The following is a 27,339-nucleotide window of genomic DNA, read 5'->3' as shown; positions in this document are numbered from 1 at the left end:
GCTTGGAGCAGAAATCAAAGATGAGAAAGCCAGGAGAGGGGGAACTTGGTTCACATTTACACTTTTGTGAACTTAAGAAAGCACATATGTAGTCCTGGGCCTCGCTTTTCTCTTCTTTACCATCAGGAATTGCGTAAATGATCTCAAAGTTCCCTTGAACATCTAGAATTCCTCTTATTCCTTAAAGAGCAATTTCCTTGTCATATCAGAATGTGACCTTCCTTCTGTAAGGAAGTCGACACAATCCCATGGTTATTGGCACTGTAAGTCAGTAAAGCTACTCTTGGAAGGTGAAAAGGAAAAATTTTTCCATCTGGCCTAGAAGTGTTCAGGAAACTGAATGATAAATTTGAAGTTATATTGATATAATCTTTTTTTTCTAATCATGTGTTCCCTAGACTGATGAGACCAAATTTCAGAAAAGTGTAGATATTTGCAACATCAAGTACAGTCCTATCTCCACCGTAAAGCAACCCTGAAAATGAGAATAAGATACATGTAACTTTCATGGCCTTTTTCATGGGCTTTGAGGGCCTGAAATTAAATTTTTCTAAAATATCTTTTTTTGTTTAATAGATGTGAATCCTGGAATATCTACCGCCATAAACTAGGTAGCAGCGTCACCTCTGGCACAGGCTTTCATTAATAAGGTTAACCAACCAGAACAACATGTAATGTTAACTCAATAACTCCCAATACCTTACTCTCCCTCTAGCGCCCCATGCTCTGCATCTGACAAATAACTCTCTTCAACTGTCATGGCAGGAAATAAGATCTTACCCATAGGTATTCCCATGGCTCTGACTCCCTGCCTAGTGCCCAACTTACAATTTGGTGTGCTGTGTGATAAATTAATTTATATTTATCATTTCCTACCCTACTTCCTTCTAGAATCTAGCTGAAGACATTCTGACAACCTTGCTATATTTTATCTACCTTACATAGACTTAGAAGTATGATATTCATTTATTAATAAAAAAATTATGAAGAAACTATTTTGGTGGGGTGGTGACACAGTGAAACAAAAGTACCTGCCCTCATAGACCGTCTAGCTAAGTGAGAAGACATGCAAAAAAGCTAACCATAAAAAGATTAAAAAGTAAAAAGGTAACGGTATAATTTGTCAGATGGTGATAAGTCCATGGAAAAAAAATAAAGCGATTATAGTTTGAGTGCTGGAGAGTGATCTGAGAGAAGGAGATGGGTGTGGGTATTTATATAACAAAAGTTTCTAAGGGAAAGCTCCATTGATATGAGGACAATTGAACCAATATCTGCTGTAATGTGTGACCCATGGCATTTCTAGGAGTATATAGGCAGAGAGGACACCAAGTGAAAAGCCGTTTAAGAGGTAGAGTGTCTTCGTGTCCAGGGAACACCAAAGTCTCTCATACAGCTGGAAGAAAAAACAGAGGGAGGAGATGAGCTCAGAGGGCAAATGGAGGTCAGATCATGGCAGGCCTCATAGGAGTGACTTTGGCTTTGAGTCAGTGTGAGTTTTAAAATCATTAGAGGAGTTTAATCTGATTTACTTTGTAAAAGGATCATTCTATATTTGCACTAATAGGTTAAACACTAGCCACATATGAGTGTATAATTTTTAATTAATTATAAATCAATAAAATTTAAAATCAGTTCCTCAGTCACATATTTCAATAGCTACATATAGCTAGTGGCTACCATATTGTATAGTGTAAATATGTACTGTTTCTATCGTCACAGGAAGTCTACTGTTCAGCATGTGTCCAAATGCTGTATGGATGATAAATTAGAGGGGTTAATTAGGCCAGAGAGGAGGTTCATGAAATAACTCAAATGAGAAATGATGGGATAAAAGTGTGAAGTTTATAAGAATTAGGTGGATTCTGGACCAATTCTAAGAAGTGTAATGACAAGACACTTTGAAGGATTGGATGAGGTATGTGAAACAAAGACAGCACTAGTTTCGGTCTCAGTTCCTTGTCCTGAACAAATTGCTGGTGGTGTTTGCTTTGACTGAGATGAAAACTTCAGGAGAAATGGGTGGAAATAAGACTAGAAGCTCAGTTTTTGACATGTTCAGTCTATGTTGCCTAATCAGATATCTATAGTGATGATGAGTAAGCAGTTGAATCTGGGAGTCTATTGATATATAGGTATTGGGACAAGTCTAGGATAGAGATATCAATTTTTGAGCCTTAATCATGTAGATAGTATTTAAAATCATTTGGGAGTGGCATGAGGTAAAGAAGCAATGATATCTCAGGACCAAGCCCTGGAACCTTTCAATACTAGAGGTCAGCAGATAATGAGACTATCAAGAGGAGCAGCCTTGGAATTAAGAGGAGACTCAAGAGAGATCAGTGTTTAAAAGCCACATGAAAATAGTGTCTCAAGGGAAAAACAAATCAGCGGTGTTGAAGGCTACTCAGGGGCCAAAGGGAATATGCACAATTGGTTTTAGAAATTCATGACCCTAACTTGTGGTTTTCTGATACATGAGCATGGAAGAGAGCCTTACTGGAATATGACACAGAGAAAGAAAGAGAAATCTGAGGACAGTGTGCCATATTTTCCTAAGTATGAAGCACTAATTCTATTTTTGTTGTCATCATCTTCTTCCAATTATCTCTGTATTACATTTGCTCTTTAAGACAATCAATGCCAGTCACTTTCATGGTCATTTCTAGACAGTTGTTTCTGGTAACAGGGCTCTATCTTCCATTTGTTCTATGGCCAGATCACACAAATTTTTCCTCACAATCCATTCCTCCTCAGGCCCTGGAGAAGTGCAAGGATGCAGGGTTGGTCAAGTCCATTGGAGTGTCCAACTTTAACCGCAGGCAGCTGGAGATGATCCTGAATAAGCCAGGGCTCAAGTATAAGCCTGTCTGCAACCAGGTGAGCCCATCAGTCTACCAGGGCTGCTTCTGTTTTCTGTTCTTCACATCCTTCTTTTCCATAATTATGTCTGATATCCTCTCCTCCTATTCATCTTACCTTTTTGAACTAGAAGTTTCTAGAGAGTAGAACCTCTCTAGTATCAGTCGCTGGAGAATGACATCATGCTTGGTAAAGTAGAGGGCCAGTGAAAGAAGGCAAGACCCTCAACGAGATAGATTAACACAGTGGCAATAATAATGGGCTCAAGCATAACAATGATTTTGAGGATGGCACAGGACTGGGAGGTATTTCATTCTGCTATACACAGGGTCGCTATGAGTCGGAACCAACTCGATGGCACCTAACAACAACAGAACCTCTGTGTAGAAGGGTATTGATAGGAGCAGATAGGGGTTAAGGTTTTGTGTGTGGTTTGGGTGCATGAATTTTTTATTATTTTTTTTATATATCTCTATTTTCAGAGTTTTTTTTTTTTTTTTTTTTACCTATGAAGCATACGTGCACAAATGATAACCAGAAACTATTGAAGTCCTCCAGGTTAAAGGGATGAAGTTACTAGTTTACAATAATGATAAAGGTAGAGGAAATCAACTCTAAGGAACGTTTAGCAATCTAATGGGATAGAGATAGGGACTGACTAAATCACTGTGTTGTTCTCCTTGATGTGTACCATTATATTAGCTGCTCAAATATTTCTGTTTTGCTGAACATTTTCAAAGGAAGTTGTAGATATGACATATGGCACCTACATACTTGTCTTGGTTGCCATGTGCTGCTGTGATAGAAATATCAAAAGTGGGTAGCCATAAAGAACAGAAATGTATTTTCTCACCCTCCAGGAGGCTAAAAATTGAAATTTGGTCACACCTGTAGGGGGCAGTCCTTCCTTTTCTATTTCAGAGTCTAGTAAAAAAAAAAAAAAACAACACTGCTGTTGGGTCAATTCCGACTCATAGCGACCCTATAGGACAGAGTGGAATGGCCCCATAGAGCTTCCAAGGAGCGCCTGGCAGATTCAAACTGCCGACCTTTTGGTTAGCAGCCATAGCATTTAACCACTATGCCACCAGGGTTTCTACAGAGTCTTGTACCCAACCAACCCAGTGCCCTCGACAGAGTCTAGTAGCTGTTGTAATTCTTGAGGTTCCTGGTCTTGTAGATGCATTTGTCTCTGTTATCTGTCTTCCTCTTCCCCAGTTGTGTGTCTGTGTCTATTTTAAGTTTTTAAAAATTAATAAGACTGACTTAGTAACGTAACAAAAAGTAACCTTATTTCTAAACAGGGTCAAACTTACAAGCACAGCCTTTAGGATTTCAACACTTATTTTGGGGGTGGGGAGATACAGTTCAATCCATAACAATACCTAAGCATACATCTTATAAAGATGAAGATATTGTCAAAGAAACTTATATTTTATTGCTGTATCCAAACAAGCTGATGATAATTTTCTAATATTATCTAATATCCAGTTCATATTCACATTTCCTCATTTTATCCCAAAAAAATCTTTTATACATCTTTTAACTGGGATCCAATTGTGGCTCATATTACTCCGTGTTATATTTCTCAAGCTCTCTTAATTTGCAACAGTTTCTCAGCTCTTTTGTATCCCATAATATCTAAACAACTAATCAAATATTCCGAATTTATCATATTATTTTCTTGTGATATTAGCAAGCATGTTTTTCTAGTCCCAGTTTGTATAAACTAGAAGTTAGGTCTGAAGACGTTGTTGTTGTTAGGTGTTGGTGAGTAGGTTCTGACTCACAGAGACTCTACGTACAACAAAATTAAATACTGCCTGGCCTTGTGCCATCCTCAAGATCATTGGTATGTTTGATCTCATTTTTGCAGCCACTCAGTTAATCCATTTTGTTGAGCATCTCCCTCTTTTTCACTGACCATCTACTCTACTGAGCATGATGTCCTCCTCCAGGGACTGATCCTCCTAATAAGGCATCCAAAGTACATGAAACAAAGTCTCACCATCCTTGATTCTAAGAAGCATTCTGGCTGTACTTCTTCCAAGACAGGTTTCTTCATTCTTGTGGTGGTCTGTGGTAAAATCATTCTTCTTCACCAACACCATAATTCCAAGGTATCAACTCTCCTTTGGTCTTCTTTATTTACTGTCCAACTTTTGCAAGCACATGAAGTGATTGAAAATACCATGATTGGATCAGGTGCATGTTATTCTTCAAGGTGACATCTTTGCTTTTTAACACTTTAAAGAGGTCGTTTGCAGCAGATTTGCATAATGCAATACGTGTTTAATTTCTTGACTAGGTGTCGACTGTGGATCCAAGTAAAATGAAATCCCTGACAACATCAGTATTTTCTCTGTTTATCATGATATTGCTTATTGCCCCAGTTGTGAGGATTTTTGTTTTCTTTACATTGAGGTGCAATTCATACTGAAGGCCGTAGTTTTTCATCTTCATCAGTAAGTGCTTCAAATCCTCTTCACTTTCAGGAAGCAAGGTTCTTTTATCTGCATATCACAGATTGATAATCTTGTCCTATTCTGATGCCACATTCTTCTTCATATTCCACCTTCTCAAATTATTTGCTCAGCATACAGATTGAATAAGTACGGTAAATGGATTCAACTTTGACACACACTTTTCTTGACTTTAAACCATGCAGTATCCCCTCGTTCTCTTTGACTAAGTACTGCCTGTTGGTCTAAGTACAGGTTCCTCGTGACCACAGTTAAGTGTTCTGGAGTTCCCATCCTTTGCAATGTTTTACATAATTTGTTACGATCCACACAGTTGAATTCCTTTGTGTAGTCAATAAAACACAGGTAAACATCTTTCTGGTATTCTCTGCTTTCGGCCAAGATCCATGTGAAATCATCAATGTTATCACACATTCCACATCCTCTTCTGAACCTGGCTTGAACTTCTGGAAGTTCCCAGTCAATGTACTGCTGCAACTGTATTTGAATGATCTTCAGCAAAATTTTATTTGTGTGTGATATCAGTGATATTGTTCAATAATTTCTGCATTCTGTTGAATCGCCTTTGTTTTTCTTTCTTTTTTTTATTGTGCTTTAAGTGAAAGTTTACAAATCAAATCAGTCTCTCATAAAAAATTTATATACACCTTGCTTTGTACTCCTAGTTGCTCTCCCCCTAATGAGTCAGCACACTCCTTTTGTTCTCCTTGTATTCCTCATGTCCATTCAGCCAGCTTCTATCCCCCTCTGCCTTTTCATCTCCCCTCCAGACAAGAGCTGCCCATATAGTCTCATGTGTCTACTTGAGCCAAGAAGCTCACTCCTCACCAGTACCATTTTCTATCTAATAGTCCAGTCCAATTCCTGTTTGAAGAGTTGGCTTTGGAAATGTTTTCAGCCTTGGGCTAACAGAAGAGCTGGGGACCATGATCTCCGGGGTCCTTCTAGCCTTGGTCAGATGATTAAATGTGATCCTTTTACTAGAATTTGAAGTCTGCATCTCACTGCACTCCTGCTCTATCAGGGATTCTCTGTTGTATTCCCTGTCAGGGCAGTCATCAGTTGTAGCTGAGCACCATCTAGTTCCTCTGGTCTCAGGGTGATGTAGTCTCTGATTTATGTGGCCCTTTCTGTCTCTTGGGTTCATAATTACCTTGTGTCTTTGGTATTCTCTATTCTTTGCTTCAGGTGGGTTGAGACCAACTGATGCATCTTAGATAGCCACTTGCTATTGTTTAAAACCCCAGATGCCACTTACCAAAGTGGGATGCCTAATGTTTCCTTAATATTTTTATTGTGCCAGTTGACCTAGATGTCCCATGAAACCATGGTCCCCAGACCCTGCCCCTGCTAGTCTGACCTTTGAACCATGTGCTTTATTCAGGAAACTTTGCTTTTGGTTTAGTCCATTTGTGCTAACCTCCCCTGTATTGTGCATTGTCTTTCTCTTCACCTAAAATAGTTCTTCTCTATTATCTAATTAGTGAATACCCCTCTCCCTCCCTCCTTCCCCACCCTTGGAACCATCAAAAAATATTTTCTTCTTTGCTTAAATTATTTCTTGAGTTCTTATAATAGTCGTGTTATACAATATTTGTCATTTTGCAACTGACTAATTTCACACAGCATAATGCCTTCCAGGTTCCTCCATGTTATGAAATGTTTCATGGATTCATCATTGTTCTTTATCAATGCATAGAATTCTATTGCGTGAATATACCATCATTTCCTTATCCATTCATCCGTTGATGGGCACCTTGGCTGCTTCCATCTTTTTGCTATTGTAAACAGTGCTGCAATGAACATGGGTGTGCATATATCTGTTTGTGTAAAGGCTCTTATTTCTCTAGGATATATTCCAAGGAGTGGGATTGCTTGATTATATGGTACATCTATTTCTGCCTTTTTATGGAAGCACTAAATTAATTTCCAAAGTGGTTGTACCATTTTACATTCCCACTAGCAGAGTGTAAGTGTTCCAGTCTCTCCACAACCTCTCCAACATTTATTATTTTGTGTTGTTTGGATTAATGCCAGCCTTGTTGGATTGAGATGGTATCTCATTGTAGTTTTAATTTGCGTTTCTGTAATGGCTAAATATCTTGAGAATTTCCTCAGTTATCTGTTAGCTGCCTGTATGTCTTCTTTGGTGAAGTGTCTGTTCATATCCTTTGCCCATTTTTTAATAGGGTTATTTGTCTTTTTGTTGTTGACTTTTTGCAGTATCATGTAGATTTTAGAGCTCAGATGCTGATGGGAAAAGTCATAGATAAAAACTCTTTCCCAGTGTGTAGAGAGTCTTTTTGCTCTCCTGATGAAGTCTTTGGATGAGCATAGGTATTTCATTTTTAGGAGCTCCCAGTTATCTAGTTTCTCTTCTGGTGTTTGTGCATTGTTAGTAATGTTTTTATACTGTTTATGACATGCATTAAGGCTCCTACGATTGTCCCTATTTTTTCTTCCATGATCCTTATTGTTTTATATTTTATATTCAGGTCTTTGATCCATTTTGAGTTAGTTTTTGTGCATGGTATGAGATACGGGTCTTTTTCACTTTTTTGCAGATGAATATACAGTTATGCCAGCTTGTTAAAGAGACTGTCTTTTCCCCATTTAACTGACTTTGGGCCTCTGTCAAATATCAGCTGCTCATATGTGGATAGACTTATGTCTGGATTCTGAATTCTGTTTCATTGGTCTTTGTGTCAGTTGTTGTACCAGTACCAGGCTGTTTTGACTACTATGGCAGTATAATATGTTCTAAAATCAGGTAGAGTAAGGCTTCCCACTTTCTTCTTTTTCAGCAATGCTTTTACTTATCCAGGGCCTCTTTCCCTTCCATATGAAGTTGGTGATTTGTTTCTCTATCTCATTAAAAAATGTCTTTGGAATTTGGGTTGCATTGTATCTATAGATCACTTTGGATAGAATAGACATTTTCACAATGTTGAGTCTTCCTATCCATGAGCAAGGTGTTTTTCCACTTAGATAGGTCTCTTTTGGTTTCTTACAGTAGTGTCCTGTAGTTTTCTTTGTATAGGTCTTTTACATCTCTGGTTAGATTTATTCCTAAGTATTTTATCTTCTAGAGTGTATTGTAAATGGTATTGATTTGGTGATTTTCTCTTCAGCGTTCTCTTTGTTGGTGTAGAGGAATCCAACTGATTTTTGTATGTTTATCTTGAATCCTGATACTCTGCTGAACTCTTCTCTTAGCTTCTGTAATTTTCTTATAGATTCTTTAAGGTTTTCTCTGTACAAGATTATGTCATCTGCAAACACAGATACTTTTACTTCCTCCTTACAAATTTGGATGCCCTTTATTTCTTTATCTAGCCTATTTGCTGTGCCTAGGACCTCCAGCACAAGGTTGAATAAGAGTCGTGATAAAGGGCATCCTTGGCTGGTTCCCGTTCCCAAGGGGAATGAATGCTTTCAGACTCTCTCCATTTAGGATGATGCTGGGCTGTTGGCTTTGTATATATGCCCTTTATTATGTTGAAGAACTTCCCTTCTATTCCTTTTGCCGAGAGTTTTAATCATGAATAGGTGTTGGACTTTGTCAAATGCCTTTTCTGCATCAATTGGTAAGATCATGTGTTCTTTTGTTTTATTCATCTGATGTATTACATTGGTTCTTTTTCTAATGTTACACCATCCATGCATACCAGGTATGAATCCCACTTCGTCATGGTGAATTATTTTTTTGATATGTTGTTGAATTCTATTGGCTAAGATTTTGTTGAGGATTTTTGCATCTAAATTCATGAGGGTTATTGGTTTGTAATTTTCTTTTCTTTTTTTTTTGGTGTCTTTACCTGGTTTTGGTATCAGAGATATGCACTTTTCCATGGTGTTAGAGTTTCTTTTATGTATCTTGAAGCTCTGTCATTGGGTGCATAAATATTTAATATGGTTATATCCTCCTAGTCTATTGTGCCTTTAATGATTATATAGTGTCCTCCCTTATCCTTTGTGATGGATTTAACTTTGAAGTTTTTTTTTTTTAAATATTGCCACTCCTGCTCTTTTTTGATTGTTGTTTGCTTGATATATAATTTTTTCCACCCTTTAAGTTTTTGTTCTTTTGTGTCTCTAAGTCTAAGATGTGTCTCTTGTAGACAGCATATCGACAGATCCTGTTTTTTAATCCATTCTGCCACTCTCTGTCTCTTTATTGGTGCACTTAGTCTATTTACATTAGGCTTAATTATGGATAGGTTCGTGTTTAGTGCTGTCATTTTGATATATTTTTTTGTGTGTTTTGGACAGTTTCTTTTTCCTCTTAATTTTTTGTGCTGAGTAATTTATCTTTATACATAGTCTTTTCCTCTTATTAGTTGTTGATTTTTTTTTTTTTTTACCAAGTCTTTGTGTTTTTCTTGTACTTTATTTTGATGTGTAGGATTGTTAATGTCCCTTGTGGTTACCTTCATATTTACCTTTTTTTCTAAGTTTAATCGAAACTTTTATATCTTTTTGACTCCCTGTCCATATGAAAGATCTATGACTACATTTTTCAGTCCCTCTTTATTGTTTTAATGTTATCATCTTGTACATAATGGCATCGCTGTTTCCCTGTTTTGAGCATTTTTTTAATCTTGATTTATTTTTGTTATTTCCCTATCTGGGTTATATATCTCATTGCTCTGTCATGTGTTCTAATCTTGGATTGATATCTGATATTATTAATTTTCTAACCAAAGAACTCCCTTTAGTATTTCTTGTAGTTTTGGTTTGGTTTTTACAAATTCCCTAAACTCCTGTTTATCTGGGAATGTCCTAATTTCGCCTTCATATTTGAGAGACAGTTTTGCTGGATATATGACTCTTGGCTGGCAATCTTTTTTTCCTTCAGTGCTTTATATAAGTCATCCCATTGCCTTCTTGGCTGGATAGGTTCTACCAAGTACTCCGAGCTTATTCTTATTGACTCTCCTTTGTAGGTGACTTTTTGTTTATCCCTAGCCACTCTTAAAGTTTTCTCTCTATCTTTGGTTTTGGCAAGTTGGATTATAATACACTTTGGCGGCTTTCGTTTGAGATCTGTCTTATGTGGGGTTCAGTGAGCAACTTGGATAGATATTGTCTCATTTTTCACGATATCAGAGAAGTTTTCTGCCAAAAAATCTTCAACAACTCTCTCCGTATTTTCTGTCATCTCTCCCTGTTTTGGTACCCCAATCACTCATAGGTTTTTTTCTCTTGACAGAGTACCACGTGATTCCCAGGGTTTCTTCATTTTTTAAATTCTCTTATCTGGTTTTTCTTCAAATATATTGATGCCAAGTGTTTTATCTTCAATCTCACTGATTCTGACTTCCATTTCCTCAATTCTGCTCATCTGAGTTTATATTAATTCTGAATTTTATTGTTAAACTTCTGAACTTCTGATTGCTGTCTATGGATTCTTGCACCCTATTAAATTTTTCATTATGTTCTTGAATAACCTTTTTAATTTCTTCAACTGCTTTATCTGTGTGTTCCTTGGCTTGTTCTGCGTTTTGCCTGGTCTCCTTCCTGATCTCTTGAATAATTCTGTATATTAATCTTTCGTATTTTACTTCTGGTTATTCCAGGAAGACATCTTCACCCGGAAGATTCATTGTTTTGAGAGCTTGTTGAAGCAATTGTGTTCTGCTTCTTTATGTGATTTGATATTGACTGTTGTCTCTGAGCCATTAATAAGTTATTGTATTAATTTTTTTTATGTTTGCTTACTGTATCCTAGCTTCTTCTTTTTTTTTTTTTTGTTTTGATATGCCCAAATAGGCTTCTTGAGTGAGCTAGCTTGATTACTTGCACCTCTGAAGCTCTAATGTCCTGTCACCAGATGGCTAGAGCTGTTACCAGGTATATGAGTTTAGGAGTCCATTAATTTTCTTGTAAGGATTCAGCTCGGGTGTCCAAGTAGTTGTCCATCAAGTGTGTGGTATATGCTGTGTCCTACAGTCTTAGAGGTGCAGGGGTGATTGGTGTAGGCACAGGTATCTGGTTGCAGCAGGGAGTCAAGCTCTGAATAAGGCAGGGGGCTGACAACCATCCCCCTAGTGTCTGTGAGGAAAGTGTGTCTCTGTTCCCTAGAGCACACAGGTAGGTGGGTTTTGCAGCTGGACCATGGGCACCCAATGCATTTGGTTGTAAGGACTGGGAGTCTCCACTTATCCTTGAACCCCTGTCACAGGTGGCTAGGTGATGTGGGTAGAGCCACCAGTCATTAGACCCCTGATGTGGGTAGGTGAGGACATTGTTTAATAGGCAAAGTGGTGTCAAACATCAAAATCCCACCTCGTCACCACACAGCTGAAACAGTTGAAGTCAGGTCTCAAGCACATACACTGTTGCAGTAACAAGGGCCTAATCTTCTGAAATGGGTCCACACAGGTCCATGCCGGGGTGAAAGGCATTCAAACTCCAAGGACCCTTTGTGCCTGGACGGGAGTCACTTCTGTCCAAGATCCCCAGCTTAGTGGAGCTCACAGACTATCTTTTCCCTCCATTGTTAATTTATTCCTTCTCCACAGCTGGGAGAATGATTCAGGGCAAGCAGCAGGACCTATCTCAGGCCCAGAGAAATTGACAACCACTGAAGCTGGTTTGGGGGCTGGAGACATGGTAACATATATGCAAGTACTTAGCTTTTGCCAAGAGTGCCGTTCTTCTCTGGTTCCAGAGGTGTGAGTAGACTGTGCCACTAGCTGTCTCTCCCTAAGGAAATTGTGTCCAGAACACTACTGCCAGCCCTGCCATGATCATTCCAGTGGGTTGTGCCTGAGGGGCACTGGTTACCACCAAATCAAGGCTGGCAATTCTTCTCCGATTCTGAACCATCTCTCCATTCCCCTGCTGCTCATCCCAATTTCCTAACTTTGCCTTTGATATTCAGGGCTCCTAGCTTGTCATATATATAATCATTTCACTTATTTCTTTCAGGTCTTTGTTATAAGAGGGATCACCAGAAGCACCTGACTACTCCATCATATTGACCCTGCCTCCTGGATCACCTTTTTTTGGAACAGTCACAAATGTGGATCTTTTCCCATCAGTTGGCCAGGAAACAGTCTTCCAAATTACTTGACATAGACCTTCAGTGCTGTATCTCTTTGTTGAAACATCTCAACTGATACTCAGTCATTTCCTGGAGACTTGTTTTTGGCCAACACCCTCAGGCAGTTTGGACTTCTTCCTTCAGTACCATGAGTTGTTGATCGTAGGCTACCTCTGGAAAGGGCTGAACTTCAAACAGTGCTTTTGGTACAGTGACTCTGTGCATTCCTTCCATCTTCTTTTGAATCTTCCAGTTTCATTCAGTATTTTCCCCTTAGGAATCTTCAATACTGCACCTTGAGGCTTGAACTTTTTCTTCAGTTCTTTCAGCTTGAGAGATGCCAAGCATATTCTTCAGTTTGGGTTTTCTAACTCCAGGTCTTTGCACATTTCATTAGAACACTTTACCTTCTCTTGCAAAACTGCACATTGAAATCTTCTGTTCAGCTGTTTTTCTTCATCATTTCTTCTGTTTCCATTAAGCTACCCTAGTTCAAGAGCAAGTTTCAGAGTCTCTCCTGACATCCATTTTGATATTTTCTCTCTTTCCTGTCTTTTTAACGACCTTTTGCTTTTTTCATGTATGATGTCCTTCTACAACTCATCTGGTCTTCGATCATTAGTGTTCTACATGTCAAATCTATTCTTGAGATGGTCTCTAAATTCAGGTGAGTTATACTGAAGGTCATTTTTTGGCTCTCGTGTACTTGCTGTAATTTTCTTCGCTTTCAACTTGAACTTGCTTAAGAACAATTTATGGTCTGTTCCGCAGTCAAACCCTTGCCTTGTTCTGACTGATGATGTTGAGCTTCTCAATCATCTCTTTTCACAGATGTAGTCAGCTTGATTCCTGTGTTTTCCATGCAGCGGGTTCCGTATGTACAGTCATCATTTATGTTGTTGAAAAAAAAGGTTTTCGGTTTGTCCTTGGTCTTGCAAAATTCTATCATGTGATTTCTGGTGTCACTTCTGTCACCAAGGCCATATTTTTCAACTACCAATCCTTCTTTCTCATTTCCAAATTTCACATTCCAGTCACCAGTAATTGTCAATGCAACTTGATTGCATGTTTGTTCAATTTCTGAACGCAGAAGTTAGTAAAAATCTTCTATTTCTTCATCTTTAGCATTAGTGGTTGGTGCGTAAATTTGAATAATAGTCTTCTTAACTGGTCTTCTTTGTAGGTATATGGATATGATCCTATTACAGATTGTGTTGTACTTCTGAATAGGTCTTGAAATGTTCTTTTTGACAATAAATACCACACCGTTCCTCTTCAATTCATCATTCTTGGCATAGTTGACCATCTGTCCAATTCAAAATGGCCAATACCAGTCCATTTCAGCTCACTAATGCTTAGGATATTGATCTTTATTTGGCCATTTCAGTTTTGATGACTTCCAGTTTTCCTAGATTCATACTCATATGTTCCATGTTCCAATTATTAATGGATATTTGCAGCTCTTTGTTTTCTTTTGAGGCACGTGTGATACCTCAGCAAATGAAGGTCCCAAAAGGTCTACTCTATCCAAATGTCAACTCTACTTTGAGGGGGAAGCTCTTCCCCATTTGTGTTTTGATTGCCTTCCAACCTGAGGGGCTCTTCTTCTAGCACTGTACCAGATAATATTCCACTGATAATCATAAGGTTTCCATTGGCCAATTTTTTCAGAAGTAGACTGCCAAGTCCTTCTTCCTAGTCTGTATTAGTCTAGAAGCTCTGCTGAGACCTGCCTACCTTGGATGATCCTGCTAGTATTTGAGATACCATTGGCATAGCTTCCAGCATCACAGCAACACACAAGCTGCCACAGTAAGAGAAACTGACAGACACGTAGGGGACAACTTTATTTTGATTCAGGTTATGAAGTTGCTGGACCACTGATGGTGCAATGGTTTAGCATTTGGCTGCTAACCAAAAGGTCTGCAGTTTGAATCCACCAGCAGTTCCTTGGAAACCCTGTGGGGCAGCTCTACTCTGTCCTGTAGGGTAACTATGAGTCAGAATCAACTGGACAGCAACAGGATTGTGTTTTTTTTCTTTTTTCTTTTGAGGGAATACATGGAACCCTGGCAGCACAGTGGTTAAAAAGCTGTATGACTAATCAAAAAGTTTGGAAGTTCAAATCCATCAGCCACTTCTCAGAAACTCTACGTGGCAGTTCTATTCTGTCCTATAGGGTTGCTAGGAGTCAAAATTGACTTGATATCTGTGGGTTTAGGAAGCACATATTGACAGATGGTCTCACCATTAGTGATGTTATATTTCTGTACTTGGCTAAGCAGGCTGTAGACAGATATCTGTAATCATATGTTTTCTCTTTTGCAATCAGCTAATAATATGTTGGTTGATAATTTCATATCAAAGAAAATCATGTTCACCAACAAATTTATGCTTAATGGTTTAATATCCATTTATGTTTTTGCCTAAATCAGTTATTTTGATGGGATTTGTAAATTATTGTGTTCTATTTTTCTCATTCTTTATATTTTTCTTACCTGACTTTTTTCTATAAAACTAGAAATATTAATTATCAACTCAGGAAAAACTATAATTGTTTCTCATAAGGCAGAATAAATATGTAATTCTTACCTTTAAATTATCAATATTTAGAAGAAAAAATACAGTAATAATCATCTTCACTAGGGATAAATTGTTCTCACTCTCCTCCTCTTTGTATGTCTCTAATTCATAAGGATTTAGAGATTTTTATTTATTCAATGTAGTCTTTACTCCTTTTGATGCTCCAATCTACCCACCAAACTGTTTCCTTTATTCTTTGAACATGCATTCATAAGTCTTGGAGTACTTTCATGCTATCTGGCACAATTTGATGTCGAAAGCTGAAAAGTTCTTTCCCCCTCCCAGATCCAGAATTACCCTTCTTTCCTGTGGCAGTTAATGGTATCTAGTAGCTGACATGGGTTGAATTGTGTCCCCCAAAATTATGTGTGTCAATTTGGCTAGACCATGATTCCCAGTATAGAGTGATTGTCTACCATTTTGTCATCTGATGTGATTTTCCTATGTGTTAATGATGTTAATGGGGTGGAATAGGTGGCAGTTATGTTAATGAGACAAGGCTCAATCTATAAGATTGGATTCTGACTTGAGCCTATTGCTTTTGAGATATAAGAGAGAGAAGGGAGCAGATAGATGGGGGACCTCATGCCACCAAGAAAGCACCCCAGGAGGAGAGCGTGTCCTTTGGACTCACAGTTCCAGCTTGGAGAAGGTCCCAGTCCAGGGGAAGATTGATGAGAAGGCCTTCCTTCAGAGCCCACGGAGAGAGAAAGCCTTTACCTGGAGCTGATACCTGAATTTGGACTTCTAGCCTACTAGACTGTGAGAAAATAATTTTTTCTTTGTTAAAGCCATCCACTTGTGGTATTTCTGTTAAAGCAGCACTAGTTAACTAAGATGGTAGCCAAGAATTGGGCAATAGAGGTACTTCTTTTATGGAAGATTATTGTTTTTGATTCTTCCAGTAGCAAAAGAGAAAAGATATTTTTTCCAACATTAGGTCATGTTGGTGCTTCTAGTTCAAATACAAATTGATAGTGTTTTTATCCAGAGTCTTTGACTTTTATCATTTCCCTTACATTTTAATATCATGTTGTCATGTAATCTGACCCATTTCTGCCTTGCTTTATTCTATAGGTGGAATGTCATCCTTATCTCAACCAGAGCAAACTGCTGGATTTCTGCAAGTCGAAAGACATTGTTCTGGTTGCCTACAGTGCTCTGGGATCTACTCGAGATAAAAGATGGTAATGAGGACAATGGAAAGATTATCTAAAACACCATTACTGAAGAAACATTTTTAATATACCATACCCTATTTCCTAGTGTTAATGCTCGACTGCATGGGTAAATGGGGGAGAGAAACTGCAGAAATTCTTCTTTATAACCCCGTCACCCAGCCCAATGCTTTTACATTGTGTGTGGTTTAGATAGTCAATGTAAAAGAATTTCTGAGAATGGAAATAAAGTTAAAAACAATACTAAAGATGTACTATTTGATCAACTATTCACAGATATGGGAAAACACAATGTATACAGCATATACTGCATGTTCCAAAAAAAATGTGGCAGCATCAAGGTTAGTATAGTCAGAGAGGAACAAAGAGAGTCCTAGAAGTCCAAGCAGTTTCAGCCGGTTTATCAGAGATTCATTAAAATGTCCTTTGAAATGCTTTCTCGTCTGAAATGTCGTTTGCTTAAGAAGACAAATGTTGCAGTTCTCAGCTGAGGGAGGGGCAGGGCTGGGGGGGTGGGTGCGGAGTAGAGGGTCGGCAGGCAGGGAGGATCTGCCTGCTGAGGAGATGCAGACAACTGGGCTGGGTGCCTATGTGTCTGTAAAATGGGATAGGGACTCAGGATGTTAGTTTACACTCAAAACTAAAGCAAACTAGTTCCTGATCTCTAAGGGCTAGGTTACTGATTATCTTAAACTATGTCTGGTGAGACCCAGGCATTAGGCTATAATCTCTGGGTATGGCATATGGATCTCTAATTTTAGTTTCCACATCAGTAATAAACATCTACATTAAAATCTGTACATATTTCAGAAACTGAGACAAAAGGTGTAAGCTCATGTCATGATTTTGACACTTTTTAACTGATTAACATGTTTCAATTAATATCCTACAAAAGCTTCAGTTATTTTATGTCTAAAATTAGGAAAATAATAACTTCCAAGTCTATGAGGATAGAAAAAAATTACCATCTGACAACATTTTGTAAACTTCTGTATAGATATTGTACACTATAATTGTCCCATTTCCCTTCCTACTTTCATGGCCCTTCCTCTGGGGCTATACCCAGAGAAGAAAAAACAGCCAATGAGAAGTAGAAGGAAGCCCAAGGGCCTGGAACCATCATTTTTAACCTAAGCCCATTGTCATCTAGTCAATTCCAATTAATAATCCACCTTACAAAACACAGTAGACCCCATTGGGTTTCCAAGGGTATAAATCTTTACAAGAGTTGACTGTCACATCTTCTCAGGGAACAGGGCTTTGAACTGACAACCTTCCAGTTAGCATCTGAGTGCTTCCAGGGATCCTTCTTTCAAACTAAAGAGAGCATCAAAATGACCTGAAGGTTTTTTAAAACACAGAATCCTGGGCCCTCATCAGCTCTGATTCAATAGATCTGGGTGATTTGCACTAGAAGTTGCATTTCTAACAAGTTCCCATGTAATGTAGATGATGCTGGTCCAGGGACCACACTGGGAGAACTACTGGTCTGAAGGGGATCACCTTAGTATGTTTCAGAAGGCTCCTGACAAATTGAAAATTCAGCCTCATGTGTTCTACATTTCCTTTCAGGGTGGATCAGAGCTCCCCTGTTCTCTTGGATGATCCAGTTCTTGGTGCCCTGGCTAAAAAGCACAAGCGAACCCCAGCCCTGATTGCCCTTCGCTACCAGCTTCAGCGTGGGGTCGTGGTCCTGGCCAAGAGTTGCAATGAGAAGAGGATCAAAGAGAACATGCAGGTGATGAGCAGGTTGATGGGCTTCCAGGCAACTAAGTCAGAACCGTCACAGGTATCCTTCAATGTAAGGCTCAAGGCAACTTAGGGCCATGTCGATTTCCCATGCACATACGCCATATGTGCATTCACTAGGGTTTTTCTCCTTCGTGTACAATAGAAGAGGCAACATGGCTGCATGGAAAAGAATTGGACAGAAATCTGAGACTTGAACTGTAACATTCCCTGAAGTTTAGTCTGTAAACTTATGCAAAAGGCATATAGTTTTTTTTTTTTTTTCTAAAAAGAAGTAATTGGATTAGGTGATTTTTCAGTCTCCAATACACTAGGATTCTTTTGCCAGAAACTAGTTGAAGGCTTTGAGTCACACTCTCCCCATATGTGTCCACCTAACCACACACAATGGATAATCTCCATCTTACCTGCTGGGTCCCTATATTGTGAAGACCAAGGTCCTGATAACAATCTCTTCCTCCCTGAGCACAGAGAGAGACCCTATCCCTCGGGAAACCTAAAATGTTGTTACCTGGTTAATAAAAATTAAAAATTTTAATTTTATTGTATAAAAGATATAGAAGGAAAATTAAGTCTCTTCCCAACCTGTAGCTCAGTCCCCAATTGCCCAGTCTTCTTCTTTATACCAATCTCTGTTGGCCTTTTTCTGGTAACTTCCCAGATATTGCCTGCATATTAAAGTATATATGTTCTGTAAAAATTATTGCAAGCCACACAGACTGGTATGCCATTACTTTTAAATGTTGATTTCAGAGACATAAGATTTAACTTTGATCTGAGAACATGCACTCTTTCCAAGTCAAGCAAGAGCTGTCAGTATGAGAATTGTGTCAATTGAGTCAGTTCGCTTGCCACAGCTTTCTAAAATGTGAACTGCATCACAAACATAAGAGTGTATAAAATGTTATCCATAGTTAAAACTGTAATAGTAAGCTGAACACTTGAGGATCATTCAGGTTATGAAATTGCACATGACGCCTATCTGAAGCTCACTGATCTTTTCTCCCTCCATGGGGGAATCCATTCTTCTAACTCCTGTAATAGTCAATTGTTCCTTTGACTATTCTCATAGTTTTGCTACTTAAGGGTAGATCACTTAATATCTTTTTTAATCTACCTGTTTTAAAACATTGTATAAGTGGAATCACACTGCATTTCTCTGTAACTTGCTTCATTTGGACAAGATTAAGTGTGTGAGATTCATTCCTGTGATGCATGCAGCTGTAGTTTGTTCATTTTTACTTCTACATCATCTTATGATTCATTAACTTGTAATAATTTATTTATCCAACTTCTATTAGGGGCATTTGCATTGTTTGTTTGTTTTTGCCATTTGAATAAGGCTGCCAGGGGCATTTTTGTATGTATGTGCTGGTGCACACATAGCAGGATATTCATAGAATATATTCCTAGATACAGGAATGAAACTGATTGGTAATAAGAGATGAGCAGGTTCACATTTATTAAGTAATATCGAACTTTTCCCAACTTTATTTTACCTAGTTATACTTCTGTGAGCCACATAGGACATTCCTCCTTGCTCCTCATTTTAGCCAGCACTTGATATTACTAGCCTTTCACCTTCTTGCCAATTTGAAGGATGTCCAATAGGCCCTCATTCTAGCTTTACTTTTCACTGCTCTAAATATTAATGTAGTTTAATTTGTGTACATTTGTTCTCCCTCAGTTCTTTTTAAAATGCCTCCTCAAGTTTCTTGCTTTTTATTAGGTTTTCTTTTTATTTACTTCTAGGAGATATTTACTGCATCATTAGCCATAGCTGTGTAATAAAACACCCCAAAACTTAGAAGGTAATACAAAAACCACTTATTCCACTCATGACTGTTGAACTGACAATTTAGAGCTTAACAGTTCTAGCAGGAATGTGGCAGCTCTGCTTCTGGAGCTGGCTGGGCTTCTTCAGGTGTGCCTCAGCAATCCTTCACATAGTTTTCATTCTTGAGCTATCTACGTAGGCTTCATCACATGTAGAGTAGCAAGTTTCCAAGAGAGTGAGTGGATGCATGAGAAGCCTTTTCAGTTCTGCCACATCAATGCTACTGACAAATTCTATTGGCCGGAACAAGTCTAGGCCAGATTTAGCGGATGCGGAAAAAGACACCACCTTTTAAGGGGAGGAACTGCATAGGTCACATTGCAAAGGGTGTGGATACAGGAAGTTATGAAGAATTAAGAGCATTTTTATAATCAATCTACCACATTTATATATTCCAGATAATAATCTTTGGTCAGACTTAGATATATTTGTTGAATATCTCTATTAATAAATTGTGCCTTGTTTTTTCATTGTTGGGGTATATTTTCATGAACAGAAGTTCTTACTCTTAATGTAGTCAAGTTCACCATACCTTTCCTTTGTAGCAGATAATTGTGTCCTTTTCTGCATGATATATTGACAGTATCCTTCTATATTGTCTTGCAAAGTGTTGCAGTTTTTCCTTCCAAATTTGGGACTACAATTCACTTGGAACTGATTTGTAGTACTATGTGAAATAAGAATACAAACATATATGTATATACGTTTTTAAATGGATGTCCGAATGTCCCAGAACCAATTATTTAAAAGTCCATATTAGCCCAAAGATCTTCACTGCCAACTTTATCATATATCAAATGTCCATAAGCCTGTGTCTGGCCTCTTCTATTCTATTGGCCTACTTACCATTCTGTATTTTCTTAATAAAAATGAAAAAGAGGTCTTGTCATACAGAATGGTAAAATATTGCCTCACTCCTTCTTCTTCTTTAAGAATGTCTTGGCTATTCTTGCTCATTTGTTCTTTTATAAAAACTTAGCATCATATTACTATGTTCAAAATAAAAAAATAAGGAAAGGATGGCCAAGACAGCAGAATAGTCAGAGGCTTCCAGAGGGCCCTCTGTCGACAAAGACCAAAAAAACCCAGGTGAATCAATTGTATATGGCAATGTAGGAGTCCTGATCATCAAAGTTGTGGAGTCAGACTGAGCTGCAGGAAGAGGGAGAGACAGTTCAGAAGCAGTGAAGAAGTGCCAGTCACAAGGTAGCCAGCACCCTGCAGGCTGGGTGAGCCTGTGCATGCAGGCTGAAGCAAGCAGTAGCTTTTGGGAAGAATTTCACTGTGTTAGGAGAGACCAGGCAGTGGAGAGTCTGCACATGCCTTCAGAGTCAGGGGGAAACAGCACTGGACCTCTGAAAGTTAAGTGTAAAAGTCTAACCTATTGGGTAGGGTCAAAGTAACCCCCCTCCTGCTCTGAGATTTTTGCAGCATAGATGTGCCACTTTCCCCTCACCCACCACCCTTCCTGCTCTGCTTTGAAACCCGTAGAGCAGTATTCAACAATTACCATGCCCCCTAAGCCAGGAACTCAGTATTATTGGTACCCAAACCAGTCTTGCACCTTCAAAAGATTGCCACGCTCCCTAAACCAAGAATTCAGGGCAAGCACTGCCCCTTTGCCTAGGCACTGGCATAGGGGCCAATGGGTTACTAACACCCTCCACCCCTGCCTAGACCTGTGTGGGCTGATTCAACACCACAGGCCCCCTAAGCCAGGAACTCAGGGCTATCTTCATCCAAACCTGTCTTGTGGGTATAAAAAATCTCCATGCTCTCAAAACTGGTAACTCAGGGCAGGCACTGCCCCTTTGCTGAGGCACTGGCATAAGGGAACCATGGACTTCTAATGCCCTTCTCCACTGCCTAGACCTGTGTGCACCTTATTATCAAAGAACAACAGAGCATATACCTGAAGCCTATTTTCAAGTGCAGCAGCCAAGGGGAAGTTGCAGATGCATGACATTTGAAACTTCCCTGTCCATTAAGCAGGGTCCTCACCCACCAACATCAGGGGCCTGAGGGCTAGTGATATCACCCATTTCATCTAGCCACCCACAACAGAGGTCTGAGAATAAGTTCTAATATTTATGTGGGACATTATCAAGAGGAAAAACTTATGAGTGATTAGAGTATTAGAACAGGAGATAGCAGAAAACAGAAATGTTGAAGAATTGCTGGCAGAAAACTTTCCTGATATTGTGAAAGATGAGAAGGTGTCTATCCAATAAGTTCATCAAACCCCACACAGGATAGATCCCAAAAGAAAGTCACTTAGACATGTTATAATCAACCTTGCCAAAACCAAAGATAAGGGTAGAATCTTAAGAGCAGCTAGGAATAAATGAAAAGTCACATACAGAGGAGAGTCAATAAGAGTCAATTGTGACTACTCAGCAGAAACCATGCAGGCAAGAAGGCACTGGGATGACATATATAAAGCCCTGAAGGAAAAAAAAAATTGCCAGTCAAGAATTATATATCCAGCAAAACTGTCCCTTAAATAAACCAAAAAAAAAAAAAACCCATTGCCATCAAGTTGAGTCCAACTCATAGTGACCCTATAGGACAGAATAGAACTGCCCCCATAGAGTTTCCAAGGACCTCCTGGTGGATTTGAACTGCTGACTTTTTAGTTAGCAGTCGTAGCACTGAAACACTACACCACCAGGGTTCCGTCTCTCAATCAAACATGATGGCAAAATTAAGGCATTTCCAAATACACAGAAGTTAAGGGAATTTGTAAAAACCAAACCAAAATTACAAGAAATATTGAAGGGAGTCCTTCAGCTAGATAACCAGAACTAAATAGTTAGTCATAGAACTTTCACATGGAGAGGAAGTTAAGGTGATATCAAGAAATAAAAGATAGGTTTAAACTTAGAAAAGTAGAGGTAAATTTTAAGGTAACCACAAAGGAAACTAACAAAGCTACCCATTAAAAGAAAAAAGAAGAAAAACATAAAGACTCAGTAAACGCAAAATCAACAGATGAAAAAAATGAAAGGAAACTACATAAAGAAAAACAACTCAGCATGGAAAATTAAGTCGAACAAAGAAACTGCCCACACTACCAAAAAAAAAAAAAAAAAAAAAAATGACAGCAGTAAACTCATAAACATCAATAATTACAGGGAATCTAAATGGACTAAATGCACCAATAAACAGAGAGTGGCAGAATGGATTAAAAAAATTAACAAAAAAAAAGATCAGTCTATATGCTGCCTACAAGAGACACACCTTAAACACAAAGACACAAACAAACATAAAACTCAAAGAATGGAAAAAAAAAAATATTAAGCAAACAACAACCAAAAAAGAGCAGGAGTGGCAATATTAATTTCTGACAAAATGGATTTTAAAGTAAAATCCACCACAAAGGATAAGGAAGGACACCATATAATGATTAAAAGGTCAATACACTAGGAGGACATAACAATCGTAAATATATATGCACACAATGACGGGGCTCCAATATATATAAAACAAACTGTAACAGCATTGAAAAGAGAAACAGACGGCTGCATGATAATAGTAGGAAACTTTAACAGACCTGTTTCAGTGAAGGACAAACATCTAGAAAGAAACTCAACAAAGACGCGAAAGATCAAAATGCCACAATCAATCAACTTGACCTCATTGATATATACAGAACACTCCACTGAGCACAGCCAAGTATACACTCTTTTCCAATGCACATGGGACATTCTCTAGAGTAGACCACATATTAGGCCACAAAGCAAGCCTTATCTGAATCCAAAACAGAAATATTACAAAGCAATTTTTCTGAACATAAAGCCAAGAAAGTAGAAATCAATAACAGAAAGAGCAAGGAAAAAAACCAAATGCATGGAAACTGAACAACACCTTGCTCAAAAGCTACGGGGTTATAGAAGAAATCAAGGATGAAATAAAGAAATCCATAGAATCAAGTGCGAATGAAAATACCTCTTACCAGAACCTTTGGGACACAGCAAAAGCAGTAATCAGAGGTCAATTTAGAGCACACATCCAAAAAGAAGAAAGAGCCAAAATAAAAACATCAGCCCTGCAACCCTAACAAATAAAAGCAGCAAAAGAAGCCCTCGGGCACTAGAAGAAATGAAATAATAAAGATTAGAGCAGGAACAAGTGAAACGGAGAATAGAAAAACAATTGAAAGTCAACAAGACCAAAAATTGGTTCTTTGAAAAGATCAACAAAATCGACAAACCATTGGCCAAACTGACAAAAGAAAAACGGGAGAGGAGGCGAATAACCTGAATAAGAAATGAGATGGGTGATATCGCAACAGAGCCAACTGAAATAAAAAGGATCTTAACAGAATACTATGAAAAATTGTACTCCAACAAATTTGAAAACCTAGAGGAAATGGACAAATTTCTACAAACACTGTACCTACCTAAACTATCATTAACCAAGGTAGAAAAACTAAATAAACCTATAACAAAAGAGAGATTGAAGATGTAACAAACCCTCCCCCCCCCAAAAAATCCCTGGCCCTTACGGCTTCACTGGAGACTTCCAGCAAACTTTCAGAGAAGAGTTTAAACCAGTACTACTAAAGGTATTTCAGAGCATAGAAAAGGAAGGACTACTCCCGAACTCATTCTATGAAGCCAGCATAACACTGATACCAGAACCAGATAAAACCAAAAAAACCCCATTGCCATTGAGTTGATTCTGATTCACAGCGACCCTATAGGACAGAGTAGAACTGCCCCACAGAGTTTTCAAGCAGTGCCTGGTGGATTCGAACTGCTGATCTTTTGGTTAGCAGCCGTAGCTCTTAGCCACTATGGCACCAGGGTTACCAAAGCAGATAGACACCCCCCAAAAAGAAAATTAAAGATCAATATTCCTCATGAACATAGATGCAAAAATCCTCAACAAAATTCTAGCCAATAGAATTCAACAACATATCAAAAAAAAAAATTCATCATGACCAATTGGATTCATATCGGGTATGCAGAGATGGTTCAACAATAGAAAAACAATCAATGTAATCCATCACATAAATTAAACAAAAGTAAGAACCACATGATCTTATCAATTGATGCAGAAAAGTCATTTGACAAAATCCCACACACATTCCTGATAAAAACTCTCAGCAAAATAAGTATAGAAGGGAAATTCTTCCACATAATAAAGGACATTTATACAAAGCCAACAGCCAACGTAATTCTAAATGAAGAGTCTGAAAGCATTCCACTTGAGAACTGGAACCAGACAAGGACGCTCTTTATCATCACTCTTATTCAATATTGTGCTGGAGATCCTAGCTAGAGTAATAAGGCCAGAGAAAGAAATAAAGTATATCCAAATTGGTAAGGAAGAAGTAAAAGTATCCCTATTAGCATATGATATGATCTTACACACAGAACACCCCAAAGATCTACAAGAAAACTACTGGAACTAACAGAAGATTTCAGCTGAGTATCAGGATACAAGATAAACACACAGAAATCAGTTGGATTCTTCTATACCAACAAAGTTGAAAGAGGAAATCACCAAATTAATACCATTTGCAATAGCCCCCAGAGGAAAAAGCACTTAGTAATAAACCTAATCAGAGATGTAAAAGTCCTGTACAAAGAAAATTACAAGACACTACTGCAAGAAACCAAGAGACCAACATATGTGGAAAATATACCATGCTTATGGATAGGAAGACTCAACACTGTGAAAAAGCCTATTCTACCCAAAGCAACCTAGACGTATAATGCAATCCCAACCCAAATTCCAATGACATTTTTTAATGAGATGGAGAAACAGATCACCAACTTCGTATGGAAAGTGACGAGGCCCCGGATAAGTAAAGCATTAGGGAACAAGAAGAGCAAAGTGGAAGACCGCAAATTAGGTTCCCATTTAACAATTTCTACACAAATTATTCACTCATATTGGAGAGATTTTCACAATGTGTCATCATTCTCATTCATTCTGTTCGTACCATTTCCAGAACTCTAGTTTCCCTGCCCCGTTACTTTCTCGTCTTTGCTTTAGCATAATCTTTGAGCATTTGATTTCACACACTTTTAAAAAGAGCTCATTTCCTATAATTGGTATTCTTTATTTTATAAGCCAATCTGTTATTTAGCTAAAAGTCAACCTCAAGGGATAATTTTGGTTTAAAGTTTAGAGTATCTCAGGTTGATAATCTTGGAGAGTCTTCTAGTGTCAACAGGTCCAGTAAGTCTGGACTTTTTAAGAACTTAAGTTCTTTTCCACATTTTCCTCCCGTTCTATCAGGAGCCATCTATTTTGGCCCTGATCAGAATGGTCGGTAGTGGTAGCCAGCAACCATCCAGTTCTGGTCACAGGGTAGATGAGGCTATGGTTCATATAGGCTATTAGGCCTATAAAAAAAAAAAAATAGACTAGTTTTTTTCTATGAGTCTTTGGTTTCCTTCTTTCCTTTTTCTTCCAGGCAAGTAGAGACCAATAGACATATCTTAGATAGTAGCTCGCAAGCTTTTCAGACCCCAGAAACTACTTACCACGTTGTGATATAGAACAAACACTTTATAACGTATATTATGACAATTAACTGAGCTGTCCCACGAGACTATGGTCCTAAGCCTTCAAACTGAGAAAACTAATTATAAGAGGTGTTTCTTTATGTCTAAGGAGTATTTGTAACTGTGTCCCCTATGTGGTCTATTATATATATGAATATACATTCATGCACACACATACTTGTATGTACATATGCCTATAGATATATCTGTGCACACATGCATATATACCCACATGTTCACACTGATACACATATATGCCTATATACATATTTGTGTAATCACACAGGTATTTTTTGTTTGTTGTTGCAAAAATGTATTTGTCATATCCTTTACCAAAAACTTCTTTTTCTCTTGTGCACTTCAGTGACATCATTTACCTTTGTCAAGCTGTGTGCACTTCACCCACATTCAATGCTACCTTTACCATCACCAAAAATAACAATTGTCTACTATCTTGAAAATGGTTCTCACTATCCCACTCATCCAGTGTCTCCACTCATCTCTGGTAACCACCAATGAGCATTGGTTTCTCTCTATATATACATATATGTATTCCTGTCTTCTTATGAAAAGCAATTATACAGTATTTGTCCTTTCTGATTGGCTTATATTAATCAGCATAACGTCCTTCATATTCATCTATGATATACAATATAAGAGGACTCATTATTATTCTTTATGGCTGTGTACTATTCCAATGTATGTATGTACCACATTTTGTTTACCCATTCATCCATTGTTGGACAATTACATCATTTCCATCTTTTTGCTATTGTGAATATTTCTGTATTGAATGTAGGTGTGCACATGTCTGTCCATGTCTCTTTTATTATATCTCTAGAGAATATACCTAAGAGTAGGATTGCTGCATCATAAAGTATTTCTATTTCTACCTTCTTTAGAAAGTGGTTTTTATCATATTACAATCAGGCCAGCACTGGTTAAGTGTTCTAATCCCTCAAATCTTTGCCAGCATTTGTTGTTTTCTGTTTGTTTGTTGCTTGGTTTTAACAGTGGCATTTTTGCAGGAGTGGGATGGTGTCTTAGTCATCTAGTGCTGCCATAACAGAAATATCAT

The 27,339-nt window shown here is 38.2% G+C and overlaps 1 protein-coding gene across 2 annotated transcripts in view; it reads left to right on the top strand.

Moving 5' to 3' along the window:
• LOC100660568 (prostaglandin-E(2) 9-reductase-like) overlaps positions 1-27,339 on the top strand; it is an 89,246-nt gene that overhangs the window by 45,623 nt on the left and 16,284 nt on the right. For both annotated transcript variants that reach the window (XM_003410603.3, XM_023548959.2), the window contains 3 exons: positions 2,758-2,880; positions 16,054-16,163; positions 17,727-17,892. In XM_003410603.3, coding sequence (XP_003410651.2) covers positions 2,758-2,880; positions 16,054-16,163; positions 17,727-17,892 — 399 coding nt within the window. The remainder of the gene's footprint in view (positions 1-2,757; positions 2,881-16,053; positions 16,164-17,726; positions 17,893-27,339) is intronic.

The sequence above is a fragment of the Loxodonta africana genome, chromosome 4, assembly GCF_030014295.1.
Source record: "Loxodonta africana isolate mLoxAfr1 chromosome 4, mLoxAfr1.hap2, whole genome shotgun sequence".
NCBI classification, from domain to species: domain Eukaryota; kingdom Metazoa; phylum Chordata; class Mammalia; order Proboscidea; family Elephantidae; genus Loxodonta; species Loxodonta africana.
This window is presented reverse-complemented; position numbering and strand designations above follow the sequence as displayed.